At 35.4% G+C, this 25,136-nt stretch overlaps 2 protein-coding genes across 2 annotated transcripts in view; both read left to right on the top strand.

The window, feature by feature from the left end:
• The first annotated feature begins 228 nt into the window (after positions 1-228).
• LOC141345408 (thrombospondin type-1 domain-containing protein 4-like) lies at positions 229-16,658 on the top strand. The gene is made up of 13 exons (XM_073850259.1): positions 229-255; positions 991-1,239; positions 1,695-1,899; positions 4,313-4,488; positions 6,809-6,908; positions 7,082-7,276; positions 7,959-8,088; positions 9,399-9,603; positions 11,112-11,285; positions 11,364-11,537; positions 13,205-13,384; positions 13,473-13,617; positions 15,089-16,658. The coding sequence occupies exons 1-13, from the start codon at positions 229-231 to the stop codon at positions 15,232-15,234; spliced, it is 2,106 nt and encodes a 701-aa protein (XP_073706360.1). The 3' UTR covers positions 15,235-16,658.
• An 8,262-nt stretch (positions 16,659-24,920) lies between these two features.
• LOC141345962 (sodium/potassium/calcium exchanger 5) overlaps positions 24,921-25,136 on the top strand; it is a 15,970-nt gene continuing 15,754 nt past the window's right edge. The window contains exon 1 of the mRNA XM_073850879.1: positions 24,921-25,077. Coding sequence (XP_073706980.1) covers positions 24,921-25,077 — 157 coding nt within the window. The remainder of the gene's footprint in view (positions 25,078-25,136) is intronic.

Here is a 25,136-nt window from a genome sequence, read left to right on the forward strand (position 1 = left end):
CTAAAAAGAAACTAATTATGTTACTTAGTTATTTTTATGGAAAGTAATGCATTACAGTATTGAGTTACTCTCTAAAAAAGTAACTAATTACGTTACTTAGTTACTTTTTATGGAAAGTAATGCCTTACAATATTTAGTTACTTTTTATGAAAAGTAATGCGTTACAATATTGAAATACTCCCTAAAAAGTAACTAATTACATTACTTAGTAACTTTTTATGATAAGTAATGCGTTACAATATTGATAAGCAACAGGTAAGCAACAGGCTAATTTAATGCTAATTATATTAGAAACATAATTAGCAACATGCTAACTACATGTTAATCATGCTTGCAACATGTGAATCATATAATCTATCTACCTAAATTTTTAAACTTCAAGCTTTTATAACTCCTTTAAACTTTCAGGCTAGGCTATCTAACCAACCTAATGTTTGTCTTGATTAACTTTTTAATATGTTATAGATTGAAAGTAACGTCCATCATTTGTATTTTGTGTCTGAAAGGATTTTGGTCAAACAAGAAAAACATGTTATGTTTATAACTGTTGCAATAACAATAACTAAACCAATAAAAAATAATGATATCTACATTTTCATCCAGACCAAAATTGGTTTACTTTAACAGTAACTGGAATAACAACTATAGATCAATAATTTGAATGATAACTATATTAATGATAAAGACAATGCATTTTACGAAATTTAACCTCATAACCTTATATTCTATAACCTTAATGGCAAGTATGTTCCATTGATTTTGTCATCTGCCACTGTAAATGCTGAAGTTGTTTAGAGGGATTCTGATTGACTGTCAATGTTTTAATTGTTTATCAGCTGGGGGAAAATTGTTTGATTCTTTGTATTGTGCATAGTTTGAAAGTCATTATCAAGATTTGTATTTTGGTCCGACTTGTTGGAGAGTTTCATAATAACTTATTTAGTCAAAAGTTTGTCTGATTTTGATCTGTTTTTAATTATTGACAAACAGGGTTGCCAAGTCCACAGATTTAAAGTTTTTGAAGTCTGCGGTTTAGAGCGATCTTCCCGTAACACTATTTCGATTGAGAGGATAACAGCAGAAAAATACAAGATTGGGTTGGTTTTGTTTCACAGACCTGGCAACCCTGCTGGCAAACGTTCCTTCGTCTCCAGCGAGCGCTGTGTGTTTGTGTTTGAGTTCACAGATTATGAATCAGTACTGCTGCACTCCAGACGTTTTTCTGGTGATCTGGACAGGGTTTGACAGAAGGTCAGATGCTGAGTGACCGCTGGCTCTGACTTCAGTAAGGGATTATGGGTGTTTGTGTCTGTGCCTCCAACAGGCTCACTGGCTCCAGACTGTTTTTCTCCATCATTTTCTCATTTTGAGTTTTTCTCTGTCTTTCTGTCCTTTTTCACTCCTGTCTTTCCGCACCTGCTTGCTAAACCTGCGGTTTTACAGTCTGGGCTGGATTTATGAAGCGATGAAAAGAGAAATATATTCCCCGTGTCCAGCGCTGACATCTGATTAATAGTCGTTTCCGGCCATGTCAACGTCACATCATGAAAACAGACGTACAGTGTTCGGAAGAGATCAAGCTGTCCAAACCATTAGCCAGATAAAGTGATCACATGACAGTGTGGCAGAGGTCAAAGTGTGTCTGTGTTCATTAGAGGTCACTGATTGTGTTTCTGTCTGTTTTTGTGTGTCAGAGTGCTGGCTGCGACGATTTCCTGGGTTCTGGGAAGATTCCGGATAAGTGTGGCGTGTGCGGAGGGGACAACAGTGCGTGTAAGCTCATCTCCGGCTTGTTTGAGCACAGTCTGTCTAAAGTGGGCTATCACAAGATCGTGGAGATCCCGCCAGGAGCCACCAAGATCAACGTCACCGAGATGGTGAAGAGCAGGAACTACCTGGGTAAGAAAATAGAGATTCGCTTCAGGAACCATAACTATAGCAATTGCTATAATGATAACTATAACAATTACAATGATAAATTTGTGTCCCTGGACCACAAAACCAGTCTTAAAGAGGTCTTTGGATGCAAAACTCACTTTTCCATGTTGTTTGAACATTATTGTGTGTTGGCAGTTTGTGAACACAACCACCCTACAATGATAAAAATCCACCCAGTGGTATTTTCTTAATCTTTAAACGTAATATCCCCTTTTTAAAATCAGGTCATTCTCAGCTTCTTGTGGGTGTGACGACAGACAGAGGCCCCTCCCATGATAGTTGATTGACATGAGCGCTTTACCTTAGCCCCGCCCTCACCGAGCTGAAACAGTCCGACTCTGATCGCCATTGTGTGACTCAGGTGCAGAGGAAGACTCTAATTGAGCGACTGATGTAATAATGAACACAGCAGTAGTCATTTACTCCCGACATCTGAGCCGCTGAAGACACAGAAGATTAATGTTACTTTCGTTTTTGAAAGAAAAGCTCCGATCCCGATCTACATATGCGTCTATGTTCGTGCAAATATTTCGTGATGCAGCTTCACCCACAGCAGAAGAGAGTATAAGGGTTTTTATGCATCTTTGCAAATGGCCTTTCCTTAATAATGTGAGAGTAACTATAACCATAACCAATGACTATTATGATAACTATAACATTATGACAATTACTGTAATTACTGAAAACTCCTCTGCAGTAAATGGGTGCAGTCAGAATGGGAGTCCAAACAGCTGATAAAAACATCACAATAATCCACAATAACCCACTCCAGTCCATCAGTTAACGTCTTGAGAAGACAAAAGCTAAAACTTACCTTCATTAAGGCGTTAAATACGCGTCCATAATCCATAATAACGCTTCCTCCAGTGAAAAAGTCCATCTCCTGTTGTCGCTCACATCAAGATCCAGCCACATATTTGTTTAGAGCTGTTTTGGCTTGTAAACTGTGCTTGATCTGTGCAGATTTCTTTCTTGATTCAGACCAGACCACTTTTTCACATGAGGAAGCGTTATTATGGATTATGGACTCATATTTTAGTTAAAAATATTAATGATGGATTTGTTTCAGCTTTTGTCTTGTCAAGATGTTAACTGATGGACTGGAGTGGTGTGGATTACTTGTGGATTATTGTGATGTTTTTATCAGCTGTTTGGACTCTCATTCTGACGGCACCCATTCACTCCAGAGGATCCATTGGTGAGCAAGTAATGGAATGACACATTTATACAAATCTGATCTGATCTGTCAATGGTTTTTTCATTCATCAGCTAAAAAAGAAACATTTTAACAGTGATTCCAATTATACCATTCTTCTGTCATTATTTTTTATAGTTGGAATGTGTAATTCTGAAAACATTATTGTTACAGTTTTAATTACTGGAATGAAAGGCTCTTATTTTCTAGCTCCTTATAACCAGCCTTCATCACACCATCACATGTTTACAGTTTCTGTCACATCACACAGATTGAACTAGAGTTCTGATTGGCTATAATTACGTGGCTTAAAAAGTGTCTTAAAAAGTCAAATCAGGATCTGTTTTCTCCAACTATTTCAGAACCCCTCACTTTAAACCAGCTCCTAACCAACATACGCTTGTAAAACACATCAGATCTGTGCAATTACAATGCAAAACATCCTAACGTATATTTCAGTCTCTGTAAGTGCCGGTTTGTTAGTTAAAGACCCAGACTGAATGAGTTTTTATAGTCACTGCTGTAATGAATGTCACGCTGCTGCTCAGCGGTTTCACGGCTGCGCAGATAAACGCATTCCCCATCATTCAGCCTCCAGCTCAGCGTTTCTAATTCAACAGTGTGAGGCTTTTGCTGCTTGTTTCCAGTAGCTGAACATGGTTTGTGTTGCGGAGGATCAGATGTCAGTGCTGCAGGACTAACCGCGGCTTATTCAATGACAAACTCAGCGGAGGATGGAAAATTCTTTTCTCACAGTGTCCGGATTTTCCTTCTGCTGATTTATGAGCCACGGGATTCAATAAACATCCCACGTAAACACTCAGAGAGCAAAGATGAGCCGTGTGCTGGCCTGAGGTCACTGAGCCCGAGCTGTGTGTGTTATTCAGCGAGCGCTTTGAGTTTTATGTGCGTGTCAGCGTGTGTCAGAAGCACCGTTAACTGCTGAACTTCCCTGTCAGCAACAATCTGGCCATAACTCTGAGCAGCTACTGTGTGTGTGTGTGTGTGTGTGTGTGTGTGTGTGTGTGTGTGTGTGTGTGTGTGTGTGTGTGTGTGTGTGTGTGTGTGTGTGTGTGTGTGTGTGTGTGTGTGTGTGTGTGTGTGTGTGTGTGTGTGTGTGTGTGTGTGTGTGTGTGTGTGTGTGTGTGTGTGTGTGTGTGTGTGTGTGTGTGTGTGCAGCCCTGCTCAGCCGGTCTGGACGATCCATTATTAATGGAAACTGGGCCATTGACCGTCCAGGAATGTATGAGGGAGTGGGAACGATGTTCACGTACCGACGGCCCAATGAGATCAGCAGCACTGCGGGAGAGTCCTTCCTGGCTGAGGGGCCGACCAATGAAATCCTGGATGTGTTTGTGAGTGAATGAATATCTATTGTTGGCACTTTCATTGTAACACATTTTTAAGTAATATTATATTAATATAATGTTTTATTTTATTCTTTTAACTCTAATAGAATGTAGAGTTAAGTATTGTTATTATTAGGAGCCAAGCACCGAAGGTTCGAAGGCACCTTTTCTATCTGTTAAGATATCTGATTCTTCTTCCGTTTCTTCCTCTATTGAATCTATGGAAGCCCATTGAACCGCTTGCTGGAAAGTTCTGAAATTTGGCACACTGATAGAGGACAGTCTCAACATTAACCATAGCAAGTTTGGAGTCTCTAACTTAAACTCTCTAGCGTCACCACTTGTCCAAAATTTCACTCATGTTTATACTAATAGCTTTTGAACCGTAAGGTCTAGAAGGAAAATTTTTCCTCTCAATTCTTGGCTCATGCCGAGTCAAATGAACACTTAAGGTCTGTGCATGTTTTCTCGTCTGAAATTTTCGCTTGTTAAAAAATAAACGTTTACACAATGCCTCCAAAACTTTCGTCTGTCATAAAATTCAGATCAAGTTTGATTTTCTGCATTTTCGCATCCATAGCAAGCATTTTGATAGAAAAGGATTACAAATAGGAAAAAACCTGTCAAAATGCATAAGAAATTCTCGGACTTAAAAAGTCGTAAGGTTTAGTTTTTTTGTTATTTTTAATAATTCAAAAACCCTACTTTTTCGAACTCGTCCTAGACAGTTTGTCTGATTTTCATCAAAATTGGCTCAGATCATCTTCAGACCATGCTGGCACAAAGTTACGGAATTCAAGTTCATTAGTCAAACTGTTCTCAAATAACGCACAAACGAATTTGACGAAAAGCACACAAAAATGGATGTAAGGCTGTATTTCCGCAGTGGTTTGGCATTTTGAGACCAAACTTGGTGTGTGTTATAACGAGCATGACCTGAGGCTACCTGCACAGTTTCAGAGAAACGCCACCTAGTGGTCAGGAGATATGAAAAATTGCTATTTTTGCTAATAACGTCTGAATGTTTTGGCCAAAAGTCACAAAACTGGTCTCTTTAGATTCGGTGAAGCATGCCAGTTTTCCCATGTCAGCCATTTTGAATTTTGTCATAAAATGCTATAATTACAAACACATTGCCGTATTGTTACGAAACTCAGTATGTATTGTCGGCCCTGATGGTACTCAAAAAGTTATGTGGCAACACCACCTCAAAAGTTTAAAAAGTAAAGAAATGCTAATAACTTTTGAATATATTAGCCTATTGTAATTAAACTGGTCTCAATATAATCATGCCAAGAACATAGATATGTTAAAAAACCTACTTTTTCGAACTCCTCCTAAACTGTTGGCCCTTTTTTCAGCAAATTTGGCTCAGATCATCTTCAGACCATGCTGGCAAAAAGTTATGGATTTCATGTCGATATATAAAATGGTTATCGTTTAACACATTCAAAAACTGTAAGGTTTAGTTTTCGAAAACGCTACTTTTTTACACAACGCATTACTGTATCATTACAAAACTCAGTAAGTATCTTTGGCGTCTTGCCCTGATGGTTTTGTGGCAGCAGAGTTATATAGAAATTTGCAAAAATGCGAATAACTTTTGAATGTATTAGCCTTTTGAAACTGGTCTCAGTCTTTTCTTTGGGTCATGCAGAGAACATAGATACCAAACTTCCTGTCCGCCATTTTGATTTATGTTAAAAACCTACTTATTCGAACTCCTCCTAGACTGTTGGTCTGATTTTCACCAAGTTTGGCTCAGATCATCTTCAGACCATGCTGGCAAGAAGTTACGGATTTCATCTAAATATATGAAATACAGTAGTTATTGTTATTGGTTAATGTTCTTCTGATTTTCATCAAAATCAAGTCAGATCATTTTTAGACTCTGCTGACAAAAAGTTAGGGATTTCATGTCGATAGACATATTTGTACAGTGCCGCAATAAATGTGAAATATGATGCCAAAATGACTCTCAGGCTGTATCTCTGCAAAGCTTTGACATATTGACACCAAACTTTTTATGCGCCATTGTCACCTCAGACTAAACACACCTATTGGTCAAAAGTGATAACACATTAAATCATATTACTAGTGGTTGTTTTAATTACTTTTTACCAGTTTTGATCTTTAAATGGCTTCAATTACTTATTGCTTCAGTTGCTTGCTGCCTTGCTTGCCTAGTGCTTGGCCCTGTAATTGCTAATTAATATTTGAAATTTTAATATTTGAACTACTAATATTTTTAAAAGTCTGTAGCTGACAGTAGTTTGTAATGCGCTCATCTAATCATCACTGATCATCTGTGTTTGTGTGTCCTCAGATGATCTACCAGCAGCCCAATCCAGGCGTTCATTATGAGTTCATCATGCCGTCAGAGAATGCCGTAGACGCCCCACGTCCTAAAGAGAACCAGCTGGATGGTTAGTCAATATATATTAAGCTCATTTTTTGAAAAGGGATGTGGGAAGAGATGTGATTTATGTCATGGTCATGCAATCCAACACACTTGTGAAATGTTTGTTTTAGAATATTAGAGATCTGTCTTGTGAAATCATATTGCAATCTTTACAATGAATCTTGCGTTGCTCCACAGTGAATGCTGTGAACGGTCAGGCTGGTTCTGATGCAAACGGCCGGTCGACCCCAGATGATCGTGAGAGGCCAGGGGTCAGATATCCTTCTCCAGTCCCGGATAATCAGCTTCCTGCTGCTCCGCCTTCAACCAGAGTCAGAGAATATAACTGGAAACTCAGCGGCACCACAGACTGCAGCGCCTCCTGCGGACAAGGTGTTCATTTACAGAAACACTAATAGTTCACCCAAAAATGAAAATGTTCTCACCCTTAGGCCATCCAAGATTAGGATGAGTTTGTTTCTTCATCAGATTTGTAGAAATGTGTCATTCCATCACTTGCTCACCAATGGATCCTCTGCAGTGAATGGGTGCCGTCAGAATGAGAGTCCAAACATCTGATAAAAACATCACAATAATCCACACCACTCCAGACAAAGACAAAAGCTGAAACAAATCCATCATTAAGATGTTTTTTAACTAAAATACGAGTCCATAATCCATAATAACGCTTCCTCCAGTGAGAAAGTAGTCTGGTCTGAATCAGGAGAGAAATCTGCACAGACATTTACAAGCCAAAACAGCTCTAAATAAACATGAGGCTGGAGGAGATGGACTTTTTCACTGGAGGAAGCGTTATTATGGATTATGGACTCATATTTTAGTTAAAAACGTCTTGATGGATTTGTTTCAGCTTTTGTCTTGTCAAAATGTTAACTGATGGACTGGAGTGGTGTGGATTACTTGTGGATTATTGTGATGTTTTTTATCAGCTGTTTGGACTCTCATTCTGACGGCACCCATTCACTCCAGAGGATCCATTGGTGAGACAGTGATAGAAAGACACATTCCTGAGGGTTTGCTGGTTGCTGATTTGTTGACTGTATGTGATGTTCAGGTAGCAGGTTCACTGTGTTCGTCTGTGTTCATCGAGTAACTCACGCTCAAGTGCCGATCGTTCTGTGCGACAGCAGCACCAAACCCAGCCCACAGGAGGAACCCTGTAACGTCCAGCCCTGCCCTGCATTGTGAGTCTTTTCTTCTTCTTCTTCATGTGTGTCGATTAAGCTGTTCACAGTGAATCGGGGCTCTTGAAACATTCAGCTCCAATCCTAATCAAACTGCCTGGTATTTCTAATGATCCTGAATGCTTGATGATCTGCTTCAAGTGAGTTTGATCAGGTTTGAAGTAAACTCAGCAGGACCAGATTTGAAGAACACTGCAGTAAATGATTCAATAACAGTCAGCTTGAGCTTATACTGACATCTTGTGGTGTAAGTCAAATGTGACCCTGGACCACAGAACTAGTCAAAAGGGTCTGTTTTTTTAAATAAATAAGTTTTTTTCATTGATGTATGGTTTGACAGGGTAGAACAATATTTGAAAATCTAGAATCTGAGGGTGCAAAAAATGTAAATATTGAGAAAATCGCCTTTAAAGTTGTTCAAATGAAGTTTTTAGCAATGCATATTACTAATCAAAAATTAAGTTTTGATATATTTATGCTAAGAAATGTACAAAATATCTTCATGGAGCAAGATCTTTAATAGCCTAATGATTTTTGGCATAAAAGAAAAATCTATAATTTTGACACATACAATGTATTTTTGGCTATTGCTACAAATATACCTTAAGTAAACCTACTTAAAGGAGTAGTTCGCTTTCAGAACAAAAATTGACAGATATTGTACTCAGCCCCTTGTCATCCAAGATGTTCATGTCTTTCTTTCTTCAGTTGTAAAGAAATGGTGTTTTTTGAGGAAAACATTTCAGGATTTCTCTCCATATAATGGACTTCTATGGTGCCCCGAGTTTGAACTTCTAAAATGCAGCTTCAAAGGACTCTAAACCATCCCAGCCAAGGAAAGAAGGGTCTTATCTAGCAAAACGATCAGTTATTTTCTAAAAAAAAAAAAAAAGTCAAATTTATATACTTTTTAACTTCAAATGCTTGTCTTGTCTAGCTCTTGTGTGTACTCTGTGTAGAGATTAAAAAGTATATAAAGTGTAATTGTTTTTAGAAACATTGTTTCTCCGATTATTTTGCTAGATAAGACTCTCCTTCCTCAGTTGGGATCATTTAGAGCCCTTTGAAGCTGCATTTAAACTGCATTTTGGAAGTTCAAACTCGGGGGCACCATAGAAGTCCACTATATGGAGAGAAATCCTGAAATGTACTACTCCTTTAAGACTGGTTTTGTGATTTGGGGTCACATATAATGATGTTTATGCTTTCGTAGGTTTTGTTGTATTTAAATATTGATTGGTTTGCTCTATAAGAATTCACATTCTGACCGGTTTCTCATCTCTCACTGCTGATTTTCAATGTGTATTCAGCTGGGACATCGGCGAGTGGTCCGAGTGCAGTAAGACGTGCGGTTTGGGCATGCAGCATCGTCAGGTCCTGTGTCGCCAGGCGTACGCCAACCGTACGCTGAACGTTCACAGCAGCCGCTGCCGACACTTGGAGCGACCCGAGACCAGCAGCTCCTGCCAGCTGAAGATCTGCAGCGAGTGGCAGATCCGCTCGGACTGGAGCCCCGTGAGTGACAGCTGTCAGTCACTGCCCCTCCTCCCCGCTGATTGGCCACACACGTGAGCGGGGGCAGTGGGCGGAGCTTGGGGTTGAGAATTGCAAATTAGAAAAACACATCTAATTGCAATTATTAGTATTATTATTTTATAAAAGAACATTGCATTTATAATACTAATTTGTGACCCTGGATTACAAAACCAGTCGTAAATAGCAGGGGTATAATTGTAAAAATAGCCAAAAATACATCGAGTCAGAATTATCGATTTTATGCCAAAAATCATTAGGATATTAAGTAAAGATCATGTTCCATAAAGATATTTTGTGAATTTCTACTGTAAAAACTACTAATTACTAATATGCATTGCTAAGAACATTAAAGGTGATTTTCTCAGTATTTAGATTTTTTTGCACCCTCAGATTCCTGATTTTCAGACATTGTTGTATCCTAACAAACCGTACATCAGTGGAAAGCTTTTTTATTCAGCTTTTAAATGATGTCTAAAGCTTAATTTCAGAAAATTGACCCTTATGACTTTTTTACATTTTAACATAGTTTTAATTGTGTGTAACACATTAGTATGGAAGCATATGGTTAGCAAAATTCAATCTGAAATGCAATATGTAAAATGGCAATGTATTTCTGTATTTAAATTGACATTTTTCCCCATACATATGTGACCCTGGATCACAAAACCAGTCAAAAGTAAGTATCACAGATATATTTGTAGCAATAGCCAAAAATACACTGTATGGATCAAAATGATCGATTTTTCTTTTATGCCAAAAATCATTGGAAGATTAAGTACAGATCATGTTCCATAAAGATATTTTGTAAATTTCCTACCATGAATATATCAAAACTTATTTTTGATTAGTATTATGCATTGCTTAGAACTTCATTTGGACAACTGTAAAGACGATTTTCTCAATATTTAGATTATTTTCACCCTCAGATTCCAGACATCTATGAATTTTTTTTTACATATATGTGTGATTATGAAAAAGTGCTGAAAAAAATCATTATGAAAAGTGCTTTAAATTAAAATGAAACAAAGGGTAAAATTAAAAAAGGAAACTATAAACTACATATAAACAAGTCTTGCTATATTCAAAACATAGAATAAATAAAATCAAAATGCTTATTTTAAAGGGCTAATAAAATATAAAATAAAATATAAAACTTTAAAATATATTTTAAAGGGTTAATAAAATAAAGTTGCTGTCAGCTGTGTTTGAAAAAAAATGGGCTAGTTTTCATTCCTTTTGGGTGGGTTTTGAGTAAACATTGGGCTGGAAATTTTTCTGGGACCTGGCAACCCTGCTGCCACAACATCTCTCAGTGTTTACAGCTATTTTGTAATGTTGCACATATGTATGTATGGGAAAAGATACATTTAAATGCAGAAATACATTGCCATTTTGCATATCACATTTCAAATTGAATTTTGCTACCCATATGCTTTCATTCATTTATGCTTGGCTTGGTTAACATTACGCCCTGTGTGTGTTGTCAGTGTTCGGTGCCCTGCGGTGTGGGTCAAAGGTCACGTGAGGTGCACTGTGTGAGTAATGTGGGTGATATTGTGGCTGATGACGAGTGCAACATGAAGCTGCGTCCCAGCGATGTGGAGAACTGCGATGCGGGTGCGTGTACCAAGAGCTGGTTCTTCAGCGACTGGAGCGCTCAGGTGAGTCCCGCTAGTGTCTGATCAGGCGTTTCTCGCTGGCTCCACTAAATGTGATGAACATGTTTGCTGGGTTTGCAGTGTTCGGCGGACTGCGGCGCGGGTATGCGGACTCGCAGCGTTCAGTGTCTGACCAATCAGGTCAGCAGTCTGCCTCTGGAGGGCTGCGGCTCTCAACGACCCACTGAAGTGCAGCCCTGCAACAACGGCCCCTGTGAGAGCCGCACAGAGTGGTTCACCGGGCCCTGGAGTCAGGTATGACTACAAGAAAAGTCTTATCTTACTGTTTTTGTCTTGTTTCTAGTTAAAATATCTAAAAATTCTTAAATCAAAGAAGGATTTTCGATACAAGTAAAAATGATCTTGTTTTCAGAAAAAAGTCAAAATGAAGTGAGTTTTTGCTTAGAACAAGCAAATAATCTGCGAATGGGGTAAGAAACAAAATCTTATTATAAACAGAAAACAAGATTATTTTTCTTACCCCATTGGCAGATTATTATGCTTGTTTCAAGCAAAAAGGCATTTAATTTATACTTGTTTTTTCTGTAAACAAGACAATAATTTGTACTCGTCTAGAAAATCTTTCTTGATTTAAGAATTTTTAGATATTTTGGCTGGAAACAAGACAAAAAATCTAAGTAAGAAAAGCATCTTTTGCAGAGTGGATGTTCAGTATTTTTGTCTTGTTTCTGGTCAAAATATCTTAAAATTCTTAAATCAAGATGCATTTACTAAATAAGCAAAATGACGTAAGATATTTAGTCTTGTTTCCAGGGTAAAAACCTAAATTAAGTGCAGTTTGCTTAAAATAAGTAAAATTATCTGCCAGTACGGTAAGTAAAATACTCTTTTTTTTTTTTTAAGAGTCTTGTTTCCAGCCAAAATATCTAAAAATGCTTAAATCAAGGATTTTCTAGACGAGTAAAAATTATAACAAATAAAAAACACTTGATGATTTTAAAATACAAAACGTTCGAAATAAAAAAACTCAAAATTATTAGATCATAAAATGATAAATTAAAATTGAGTCATTTTTTAAATAAAGACAAAATAAAACACAAAAAAATCAAGTCAGAATGCAAAATTGATATAAATTATTTAAAAAAGCAATCAAAATATAACACTTGCTAAATGTTTAATTAAAAAACTAAATAAGTACTATGTAATCAAAATGCAAAATTAAAATAAATTATCAAAATAAACACTGAAGAAGATGCAATATAGTATGTGTTGATAAATTACTGACAAATGTGACCCTGAACCGCAAAACCAGTCATAAGGGTCAATTTGTTAAAATTGAGATTTGTACATCATCTAAAAAGCTAAATAAACAAGGTTCCATCGATGTATGGTTTGTTAGGATAGGACAATATTTGGCTACTATTTGATAATCTAGGATCTGAGGGTGCAAAAAAATCAAAACATTGAAAAAATCACCTTTAAAGCTGTCCAAATGAAGTTCTGAGCAATGCATAATTTTAACTCATATAATGTATTTTTGGCTTATGCTACAATAATACCTGTGCTCCAAATTTAGCATTTTCATGATTTAAAATTTAAATGATTTAAAATTATTTGAAAATCTGGAATCTGAGGGTGCAAAAAATCTAAATATTGAGAAAATCACCTTTAAAGCTGTCCAAACAATTCATACAGTATTACTAATCAAGAATTAAGTTTTGATATATTTTCACGGTAGGAAATTTACTAAATATCTTCATGGAACATGATCTTCACTTAATATCCTAATAATTTTTGGCATAAAATTGATCATTCTGACCCATACAATGTATTTTTGGCTATTGCTACAAATATAACCAGAGTCACATATTAACTTAATGAAAGTATTTGACTTGAGCAGGGTTTCTGTGATGAAAGTGTTAGTGGTTATGTCAATATTGATGTGTTTGTGTGTGCGTCAGTGTTCGGCGGAGTGTGGCTCCGGCAGTCAGCAGAGGGCGGTGGTGTGTCTGATGCGGTCTGACGAGGGTTTGGCCGTAATGCCGGCGTTCGAGTGCTCATCTCTGGACAAACCCCTCAGCCAACAGAGCTGCTTCATCAAAACCTGTGGAGCCAAGTGGTACCACACCGACTGGAGCACGGTGAGACCATCACACCATCCAAACACACTTAAAACTGCCCTAAGAAGTGCATAACCGCATGTGGCTCTTCTGTGATGTTTGTGTGCAGTGCTCAAAGACGTGTGAGACGGGCTACCGCGTGAGAGAGGTGCGCTGTCTGTCTGATGAAATGACGACTAGCGACCGCTGCCAGGAAACACTGAAGCCACACGACAAGGAGGAGTGTCACCCTGAGCCCTGCCTGCCTCTGATTGGTCAGTCGCCTCATTAATATGTAAACATGCCACTGCATATTCAGCTGTGCTCATTTCATAAAAGCACCTCTGGAAATCTTGACACATTTGCTCAAAATCAAATGAAAGAAATTGTGTTTTGCATGAAGAAAATGAATATTAAATATTAAATATGAATAATAATGACTTGTTATTTGAAGTTATTGAAGTTATTTGAATCATGCTGGTATTTATATAAGCAGCAAACATTATATTACTATAAAAGTTTATTTCTGCTGAGATAAAAAAAAAAAACTTACACTGCAAAAAGTGCTTTTCTTTTTTCGATTTTTTTATCTTGTTTCCAGCCAAAATATCTAAAAGTTCTTAAATCAAGAAGGATTTTCTAGACGAGTAAAAATTATTTTCTTGTTTTCTTGTGAGTTTTTGCTTAGAACAAGCTAAATAATCTGCCAATGAGATACGCAAAAAAAAATCTTATTTCAAAAAGAAAACAAGATTATTTTAGTTACCCCCCTGGCAAAAACGCACTTAATTTTGACTTGTTTTTTTTTTTTTTCAGTTTTTATCTCATTTTTGTTCCGTAGCTTCTATATATTAGAGTAAGTTTGCTTTCATTAAAAAACAAAGCAAAAAAAACTAAAATACTATTATAGTAATAAATTTAATTAATTAATTAATTACAAATTATTTAAAAATAAAAACAATCAAAATCAAACAGATAATATTAACTAATAACAGATAATAATAATTTAATTTAATAACTTTGGTGTTTTTCAGATGAAAATCTTTACGATAAATATTTAACCTGTAAATTAAACACAATCAAAATAAACACATACTAAAAATGAATAAAATCATTGTAATGATATGCTTAATAATCACGAATATAATGTCAAAATACGAAAACAAGATTTATATATTTATGATTTATATATATATATATATATATATATATATATATATATATATATATATATATATTTGTTTGTTTTTCTTACGGTTTTAGGGTAGGGTAAGATGAAAATACTACAAATTAATAAAATCATAAAATTGCTAAATATAAACAAAATAAAACTCATTGCAGTAATGAGACATTTGTAGGAAAATGTGCTTAATTATCATAAATATAATGTCAAAATGCAAACAGAAAAAATATATGAAAATGAAAAAATAAATTTTTTCTTATGATTTTAGGGTAGGGTGAGATGAAAATAATACAAATTAATAAAATCATAAAAAGTGCTAAATTCAAATAAACAAAACAAAAAACAGATAGCAGTGAGCATTTGCATGAAAATCTGCTTAGTTATCATGAACATAATGTCAGAATTCAAAAATAGGCTTCATTTCTTATGCAAAGTATTTATTTCTGCAAAAGATTATCATTCATCCTTGTGCAAAAATGTGTTTCTTTTCTTCTGATTTTAGGATGACGTGTGCATGTTTTCATGAGCTTCACCGTTGCACCTGTTGAATTTGTGTGTTTCAGATGAGAAGTGTCGTGATAAATACTTCAACTGTAACGTGGTGGTGCAGGCGCGTCTCTGCGTGTACGACTACTATCAGAAAGCGTGTTGCGCGTCCTGCACGCGTGTGGCTCAGAGGAGCTCCGGACACTGGAGACAGCGCTCATGACCAGCCCTTCTCTGACCCAAACACAGACCTCACTAGTTGTCTTTGGACGGGAGATGACCTGGAACTGCAGCTCATCCAGACAGAACGGCAGCGGAGGACGTTTCCATCAGATCAGGTGCAGCGTGTCGATCGTGTGATCGTGAGATCAGTATGAACTCTGTGTGAGGATGAGGAGAGAATCAGAATGGGATTCTCTGTACATCACTGCCTTAAAAACCACTTCTGTTCACGCTGCACGGGTTTAATGTGAATTCAGTGTTCTTCAGAGTGAATCGAGTGTGTGAACAGAACAGAATCGATCTCTCAAAGGAGTGTGAACATGTTCAGCTCACTGTAAAACTGGAACCGCTTTCTCACGCAGTCCTCAGATATGCTTTCTTTCATCTGTTATTGATGAATAAACTCTCATCACTGAGCTTCAAGAGCAAAAACACAAAGATGGACAATGATTCATATTGTCAGAATTAACATATGGAGCTAAAATAGTCTCAAAATTAGTGCCACAAATGCAGAAGCTGGTTCACATTCATTAAACAAAGCCTTTATGTGTAATGCATTATGTACTGTTAAAAAGCAAATAAAGTCAGAGTTGCATGATATAAATTGCAATTGCAAGTTAAGTCAGAATTGTGAGATATACACTGAAATTCTGTGAACATATTTGTCTTTTTTTTCCTTAGAACTGGACTTTGTAACTCGCAATAGTGAGTTTATATCCCACAATTTTTAGAAAAAAGTCAGTATTGCTAGATACAAAGTTGAAATTGCAAGAAAAAAGTCAGAATTAAAAGATACAAAGTTGCAATTGTGAGAATTTTTTTTAAATTAAAAGATACAATGTTTCAACTGCAAGAAAATTGCAATTGCAAAAAAAAAGTTTATATCTCACAATTCTGACTTTATTTCTCGCAATTGTGAGTTTATATCTCACTGTTCTGAGAAAATTGCAAGATGAAACATGTTGAGCTCACTGTAAAACTGGAACCGCTTTCTTACGCAGTCCTCAGATATGCTTTCTTTCATCTGTTATTGATGAATAAACTCTCATCACTGAGCTTCAAGAACAAAAACACAAAGATGGACAATGATTCATATTGTCAGAATTAACATATGGAGCTAAAATAGTCTCAAAATTAGTGCCACAAATGCAGAAGCTAGTTCACATTCATTAAACAAAGACTTTATGTGTAATGCATTATGTACTGTTAAAAAGCAAATAAAGTCAGAGTTGCATGATATAAATTGCAATTGCAAGTTAAGTCAGAATTGTGAGATATACACTGAAATTCTGTGAACATATTTGTCTTTTTTTCCCCTTAGAACTGGACTTTGTAACTCGCAATAGTGAGTTTATATCCCACAATTTTGAGAAAAAAGTCAGTATTGCTAGATACAAACTCTCAATTGCGAGAAAAAGTCAGAATTGAAAGATACAAAGTTGAAATTGCAAGAAAAAAGTCACAATTAAAAGATACAAAGTTGAAATTGTGAGATTTTTTTTTAATTAAAAGATACAATGTTTCAACTGCAAGAAAATTGCAATTGCAAAAAAAAAGTTTATATCTCATAATTCTGACTTTATTTCTCGCAATTGTGAGTTTATATCTCACTGTTCTGAGAAAATTGCAAGATGCAACATGTTCAGCTCACTGTAAAACTGGAACCGCTTTCTCACGCAGTCCTCAGATATGCTTTCTTTCATCTGTTATTGATGAATAAACTCTCATCACTGAGCTTCAAGAACAAAAACACAAAGATGGACAATGATTCATGTTGTCAGAATTAACATATGGAGCTAAAATAGTCTCGAAATTAATGCCACAAGTGCAGTAGCTGGTTCACATTCATTAAACAAAGCCTTTATGTGTAATGCAATACTGTATGTTAAAATGCATTATATATTTTTATAAATAATTATAAAGTTAAAATGCATTATAATATTCGTATGGAAGCCTGTTTCTGACACTGAATTTTTTTTTTTTTAAAGGTTATTGCAACTTTGCAAATTCTTGCAAAGGAACTTGCAAATTCTGACTTTTTTTCTCACAATTACATGATGCAAACTCGCAATTCTGGCTTTTTCTCACAATTACATGATGCAAACTCGCAATTCTGGCTTTTTCTCACAATTGCATGATGCAAACTCGCAATTCTGGCTTTTTCTCACAATTGCATGATGCAAACTCGCAATTCTGGCTTTTTCTCACAATTGCATGATGCAAACTCGCAATTCTGGCTTTTTCTCACAATTGCATGATGCAAACTCGCAATTGCGAGTCATAAAGTCAGAATTGCAAGATATAAACAATTCTGAGAAGTGAAGTCAGAATTGTGAGATATAAACTTTCAATTCTGTAAACATTAGTCATTTTCTCATCAGAACTGGACTTTATAACTCGCAATTGCAAGAAAAAAAATCAGAATTGAAAGATACAAAGTCGCAATTGCAAGTAAAAAGTCAGAATTGTGAGAAACAAAGTTGCAATTGCAAGAAAAAGACAAAAATGTAAAGATAAAAAATTAGAATTGCAAGATAAAAAGTCGGAAATACCTACGGGCTTTAGTTTATTTGAAAGTTTATTTGTCATGTTTTAATGCATTAGATTTTCTGAAGGTGTAACAATGAGTATTTTCATGCATTATAACTGTGGTTTCAGTTAAATGTTAAACGTTGCTTAAAATGCTATTATTAAATAAATATTTTAGCACATCTCTGAACATTTCCATATTGTATATACTGTATATTTCAATTGCTCTGGCCAATCAGATGTGAGTTTTATGTCTAGCCAATAATAAAGTGCTTTGCTTGATGCTTTCAATTAGCAAAATGTTGCTTGATTTATTTTGAGACTATTTTAGCTCCATAATAATAACAGCAATGAAGTGTGTTTGAACTGACGTGATCACCGCCGTCTGTACATTAACATGTAAATCCTCTATTTTTACTGTACTCACATGTATTTATATTTCAAACACATTCAGTTCTGTCATTTTGAAACAGATTCCTTAACATTTTCATACTCATTAAGAACCGTTTTGCTTTATCTTTTTATCTTTGTAAAGCTGATTAAAGTCTAATGTTGAACTCTATTCCTCCTGATCTGACTGAATCTTGAGATGAATCAAAACATTTATCTTTGCAGCATCAAATAATAAAATAATAACAGCTCATAATAGGAAAAAGGTAACACTGTACAATTTAGGGTTAAAAAATGGATAAAAATGCTATTATTATTTAATATGTGATGTTTTATGTTTCAGATTTGCTGCTTGTTTGCACAATTTGGCTGACAATTTTAAGATTACATATTAATTTTATTGTAAATAATATATAATAATAATAATCACAGTGATTTTTAAAAATAAATTATAAATTTCTATTATTACTACTACTAAATTAAAATATTAAACAAAATATTTATATTAAAATATTTCAATATAATTTAAAAATAAGTAAGGGAAAAAAAAGTGTAATGTTTATTTTTTAAGTCTCTTAAAAAAAAGTAATATTATGAAATATTATTGCAATTAAAAATGAGAGTTTTTTTATTTGAATATACTTTAAAAGATAATTTATTTCTGTGATTTTCATCAGCTGTTACTCCAGTCTTCAGTGTCTCATGATTCTTCAGAAATCATTCTAATTTACTGATTTATTACTTTTATTAACAATGTTGGGAACAGTTGTACTGCTTTATATTTTTTGGAACCTATGGTGCTTTTGTCAGGATTCTTTGATGAATAAAAAGTTTAAAAGAACAGCATTTATTCAAAATATAAATATGATCATTTTAACACATCCTTGCTGAATAAAAGTATTAATTTCTTCCATAGTTTGACCCTAAACTTTGAACTTTAAATAAATTGAAATTAAAATTGAAACTTTTGAAATTTAAATAAATGCTGTTCTTTTTAAAATTTTATTTATAAAGTATCACAGGTTCCAAAAGTATTAAGCAGCACAACTGTTTTCAACATTGATAATAAAAGTAATAAATCAGAATATTAGAATGATTTCTGAAGGATCATGTGACACTGAAGACTGCAGTAATGATGCTGAAAATTCAGCTTTACATCACAGGAATACATTTGATTTTAAAGTATATTAAAATAGAAATGCACTATTTTAAATTGCAAAAATATTTCATTTTTTTCTGTATTTTTAATCAAATAAACATTTAAGATAAGATTAAAAATAAGATTTGTAATGGGGTTTTTTCTTTTACGAAAGTCTCTTATGCTTTTCAAAGTTCCATTTATTTGATTAAAAATACAGAAAAAAATAATATTATAGCAATTTAAAATAACAGTTTTTTCATTTGAATATACTTATTTTTTTGGTCCCGTGATGCTTTTTTCAGGATATTTTAATGAATAAAAAGTTTAAAAGAACATTTTTTATTCAAATATATAAATATGATCATTTTAAACACATCCTTGCTGAATAAAAGTATTAATTTCTTTCATAGTTTGACCCTAAACTTTGAACAAGGTGTTTATTGTTACAGAAGTTTTCAATTTTAAATAAATGCTGTTCTTTTTAACGTTTTATTTAAAAAATATCACAGGTTCCAAAAATTATATTAAACATTAAACATATTAGAATGATTTCTGAAGGATCATGTGACACTGAAGACTGCAGTAATGATGCTGAAAATTCAGCTTTACATCACAGGAATAAATTATATTTTAAAGTATATTACAATAGAAATGCACTATTTTAAATTGCAAAAATATTTCACAATATTAAATTTTTTTTTTCTGTATTTTTAATCAAGGAAACGCAGCCTTGATCAGCAGAAAGGTCTCTTTTAAAAAGCATTAAAAATCTTACTGATCCCGACACAACTTAAGCGAGAGAAGTTCAGAGAATGCCGAAGAGCCCTTCATGCTCGAGGGGTGAAATTTGCGATGATGTATCCAGCGACCCTAAGGATCGAGACTAGCGAGGGATATAAACGCTTCGTTTGCCCAAAAGAAGCCTTGAAGTATATCACTGAAATGGGACAGTAACGGGACTGATCCTTAATGTGATATCTGATGTTATATAGTAGTCTTGATTTCATTAATATGTTTTGAACCTTTATAAAGGGTATTTTGTTCTGAGGTCATACATTTGGACCGGAGATTGATCATTTTGCGGCGATGGTGGGAAACTGGTGGGCCTTTCACCTGCACGCGAGTCATGGACCGTCAAGTTTTTGTTGTTGAAAGGACATTTCTTTATAATGACTTGACAATTTTGCGCTCTGTTCTTGTTCAAGCGCAGTTCATTTCGTTAAAATTGGGGTTGGGATGTCAGTCGCAAGTTTGTGCATGTACGATTATAATTGCTACTTTTTATATATATTATTTGAAAGCTAGTAGTGCATCTATCTAGAGTACTGCGTCTCACCACATGGAATGTAAAGGGGTTAGGACATCCAATTAAAAGAAAGAAGGTTATGTCAAAACTAAGGGTGGAGAAATATGACGTAGTGTTTCTTCAAGAAACTCATCTTTTACAGAAGGAAGCAGAGAAGTTACTGGGGGGTTGGGTCGGGAAGGTATTTTATAATGAGGGTACAAGTAATAGTAGGGGGGTGATTACATTGGTTAATAAGCAGTTACAATTTAAATGTATAAAGCAAATTAAAGACAAAGAAGGGAGAATTCTTATTATACTGGCAGAGGTGCATGGGCAGAACATATTATTTGCCAATGTTTATGCACCAAATATCGATGATTATACTTTTTTCGTTAATTTAGAGGGCATGTTACTTGCAAATGGGCAGTGTGACATTATTTTAGGTGGGGATTTGAATCTGGTGCTTGATCCAGTGCTTGATCGGAGCCATTTATCAAAGAGTAAAATGCCCAAGGCTTATGTGAAATTACAAAATATCTGTAAAACCTTTGGGTTAGTAGATATTTGGAGGATTCTGAATCCAGATGGAAGAGAGTATACATTCTATTCTGCTCCACATAAGCTATATTCTAGAATTTATTATTTTTTGGTAACAAAGTCTCTCGTTTCTTGTTCTACTTGTTCTATTGGCACCATTATAATATCAGATCATGCTTGGGTTAGTATGGAAATTAGCCCACGTCAGGTTAGTCAACGCTGTTACAGATGGAGATTTAATTCTTCGCTTTTGCAAAAACCAGAGTTTAAGGAGGCATTAAAAACTCAAATCAAAATTTACGAAGAGACAAATTTGGCAACTGCGCCCTCTGCAGGAATTGCTTGGGAAGCTTTGAAGGCAGTGTTAAGGGGATTTATTATTCAGTATGCTTCTTACTCTAAAAAATGTAATAATAGAGACCTGGCTAATTTGGAAAGGAAAATTAAAGAGAGTGAATTGGAGATGATGAAAAAGACCACACCTGAAGGCCTGAGATATTTAACTCAGTTAAAATATAAGTACAATGATATATTATCAAAGAAGGTGGAGTTTGGGTTATTTAGGGCAAGACAGAAATATTTTGAATCTGGTGACAAAGCAGGCAAGTTTCTTGCAAATTATATTAAACAAAGAGAAATGTCGTCTCTAATTCCCTCTATTAAGTCAGCTGAAGGAATAATTGTAACCAAGTTAGAGGACATAAATGAAGTTTTTAGGAAATTTTATATAGATTTATACACATCTACTTGTGATGCAGGGGATAATGATATAAGGGATTTTTTGGACTCATTAAATTTACCCAAGCTGACAGAAGAACAGAAAAGTGGACTTGACTCCCCCATTACAATTGAAGAAATTTTAGAAGTAATCAGGTCCTTACCCTCTTCTAAGTCTCCGGGGCCAGATGGATTTACTGCAGAGTTTTTTAAATGCTATGCAGTTGAGGTATCTCCACTGCTGCTAAATTTATATAATGAGGCAATGGAGAAAGAAGAACTACCATCTACATTGACGCAGGCATTAATTACTCTTATACTTAAAAAAGACAAGGACCCAGCTGATTGTAAGAGTTATCGCCCAATCTCTTTAATGCCGGTAGATGTTAAAATACTTTCTAAAATTTTGGCAAACAGGCTGGTCAAGGTTGTTACTAGTTTAGTGCACGGGGATCAGGTGGGCTTTATACATGGTAGAAATGGGGCAGATAATATCCGGAGACTTATTAATATTATGTGGTCAATGGCTGATTCCGATGGTCCAGTGGCAGCAATCTCACTGGATGCGGAAAAAGCTTTTGACTGTGTTGAATGGGAGTATTTGTTTGAGACATTAAAAGTTTTTGGGTTTGGGAATGTTTTTCTAAAATGGATACGATTACTGTATACGCGACCCCAAGCTGCAGTACAGACTAATGGACAAATTTCTTCTTATTTTACGCTAGCAAGAGGGACCCGTCAAGGATCTCCATTATCTCCGTTGCTGTTTTGCTTGGCTTTAGAACCTCTGGCAGCAGCTATAAGAGCAAGTACAAGCTTTCCTGGGGTTTCTGTGGAGGGAACAGTTCACAAATTGATGTTGTATGCAGATGACATATTATTGTTTGTCTCAGAGCCTCAAAATTCAGTGCCATGTTTGTTGGAGATTATTAATTCATTTTCTAAGCTTTCTGGTTACAAAGTTAACTGGTCAAAGTCTGAAGCTCTTCCTTTGACAGCTTATTGCCCTGTGTCATTTTTCCAGCCCGCTCCCTTTCAGTGGCCCAAACAAGGTATGAGATACCTTGGTATTCTCTTCCCTCATAAACTTAAAGATTTAGTAAGAGTGAATTTAGAACCATTACTACAAAAAATTTCAAATGATGTAGGGAGGTGGTCATCACTAAATTTGTCTCTTTGGGGTAAGGTGAATGTTCTTAAAATGAACTGCCTTCCGAGAATTAATTATTTACTTCAGTCAATCCCAGTAGAGATTCCTATGCAATATTTTAAACAGTTTGAAAAGTTAACTAAGTCATTTCTTTGGAATAATAAGCGTCCACGGTTGCATATGAGTAAGTTGCAACAGCCGGTTGACAAAGGAGGACTGGGACTTCCTAAACTTTTATTTTATTATTACGCCTTCAGCCTGAGACATTTAGCTCATTGGTCCCTCCCTCCAGAGAGGGCCCCACCTTGGTTTAATGTTGAACAAGCTATCCTACCTCCCCTTCCACCACTACAATGCTTGTCCGTCAAGCTACCCAAAAAAGTGCAATCTCACCCAATAATATCACATCTCCAATCAATTTGGAAAAGAATAGCAAAAATATTTAAGTTTAACCCCTTCTTGAACACAGCTTCAAGTATTTGGTTGAATCCCAAATTGTGTATCGGAAAGTCAACTTTTTTTTGGAAAGAATGGATAGAGAAGGGTATTTTGAAGTTAGGGGATGTTTATGAGAATGACATTTTAAAATCATTTAGCCAATTAATTCAAACTTTTGGCCTTAATAAAAGACAATTTTGGAGATATTTACAGTTTAGACATCTATTATGTGGGACTTTTAGGACTGGTAGTCAAGCTCCAGAAAAAGATAATATCTTGTCTATAATTCTAACAGCATATGGTAGAGGACATGAGGTTTCAATATATTACAGATGGTTAATGGACAAGGCAGATTGTAATTTCCATTCTGCGCTTAAAGTGGTCTGGAGTAAGGACTTAAATTGTACATTTAGTGATGAACATTGGATTAAAATCTGTCAAAATTGTAAAGTAATGTCAAGAAATCTTGGAGTACGACTTATACAGTTCAAAATATTAAATCGTTTTTATTGGACCCCGAGCAGGCTTTTCAGACTTGGTTTAAAGGACTCTGCTGAATGCTGGAGATGTGAGAGTGAAGAGGGAGACCTGGTGCATGCTCTGTGGTCCTGTGTTAAAATACAGGAATTTTGGATTAAGGTTCATAATTATATTCAAGAGGTATCAGGATGCTGCTTTTCATTTTGTCCAAGTATTTACATTTTAGGAGACCCACTTTTATTAAGTGCTGATGTTGAGATGATAGAGTGGATTCAAATAAGTATTATGATAGGGAGACAAATTATTATGAGGGGTTGGCGGTCAGCAGGTTCACCATCTTTTCAAGAATGGGTTGCAGAATTGGGTAAGGTGGCAGCATATGAAAAAATGTCATATAGATTACTTGAAAAAATAGAAGTTTACGAGAGAAGGTGGGGTAGATATTTGGCATTTCTTGAGGAACTCTAAAGTCCTTGTGGTGAGACACATTGAAAGAATGTAAATTATTTAACTTGTTATATTTTTTGTTTTCTTTTCCTTTTTTTCCATTTTAAGATGATTGTATTATTTTTTGTGTTTAGTAGATATATGATAGCAATTTACAAATAATTGTACCTGACACGTTGTTTGGATGGGCTAGGGGGAGGGGTTTATAAAACATTTAATTATCTGTAAATTGAATATATTGTTTGTCCATTGAAGAAAATAAAAAGTATGAATCATAAAAAAAAAAAAATCTTACTGATCCCAAACTTTTAAGCGGAAGTATATATCAGAGTGATCACAGACTCAACATGCGCAGAGAATCAAATGATCTCTTTAAGAGGCACATCATTGTGCAGGATAACATTTGTATTTGTCAAACCACTTCAGGCCTGAAGGCTTAAGACTCATTCATGCAGAAAAATGAGTCCCGTGACACTCACACACTCTTCTAACCCTGACTCACACACTCTCTGAACGTCAGAGGCTCCATGCGTCTCCTCCTGCCGTGTCTTTAGTCTTTAGGTGGGAATGATGAGGACAGACGTGCTTCTTCACAGGAAGAAGCGCAGAGACGTTCTGCTGTACATCATCGCTGTAGTTTTGCTGATATTCGCGGTGGTTCATCTCATCTTCTACGCTGGGAAGAGTTTTCAGGGTTCGGCTGCTGCGAGAGTCCGGCGGGATCTGGGTAAGAGAGATTTCATTCATTCAACAAGTGTTTGAGAATCAGACACGGATTAAACTCTG

This window comes from Garra rufa, chromosome 11 (assembly GCF_049309525.1).
Source record: "Garra rufa chromosome 11, GarRuf1.0, whole genome shotgun sequence".
NCBI classification, from domain to species: domain Eukaryota; kingdom Metazoa; phylum Chordata; class Actinopteri; order Cypriniformes; family Cyprinidae; genus Garra; species Garra rufa.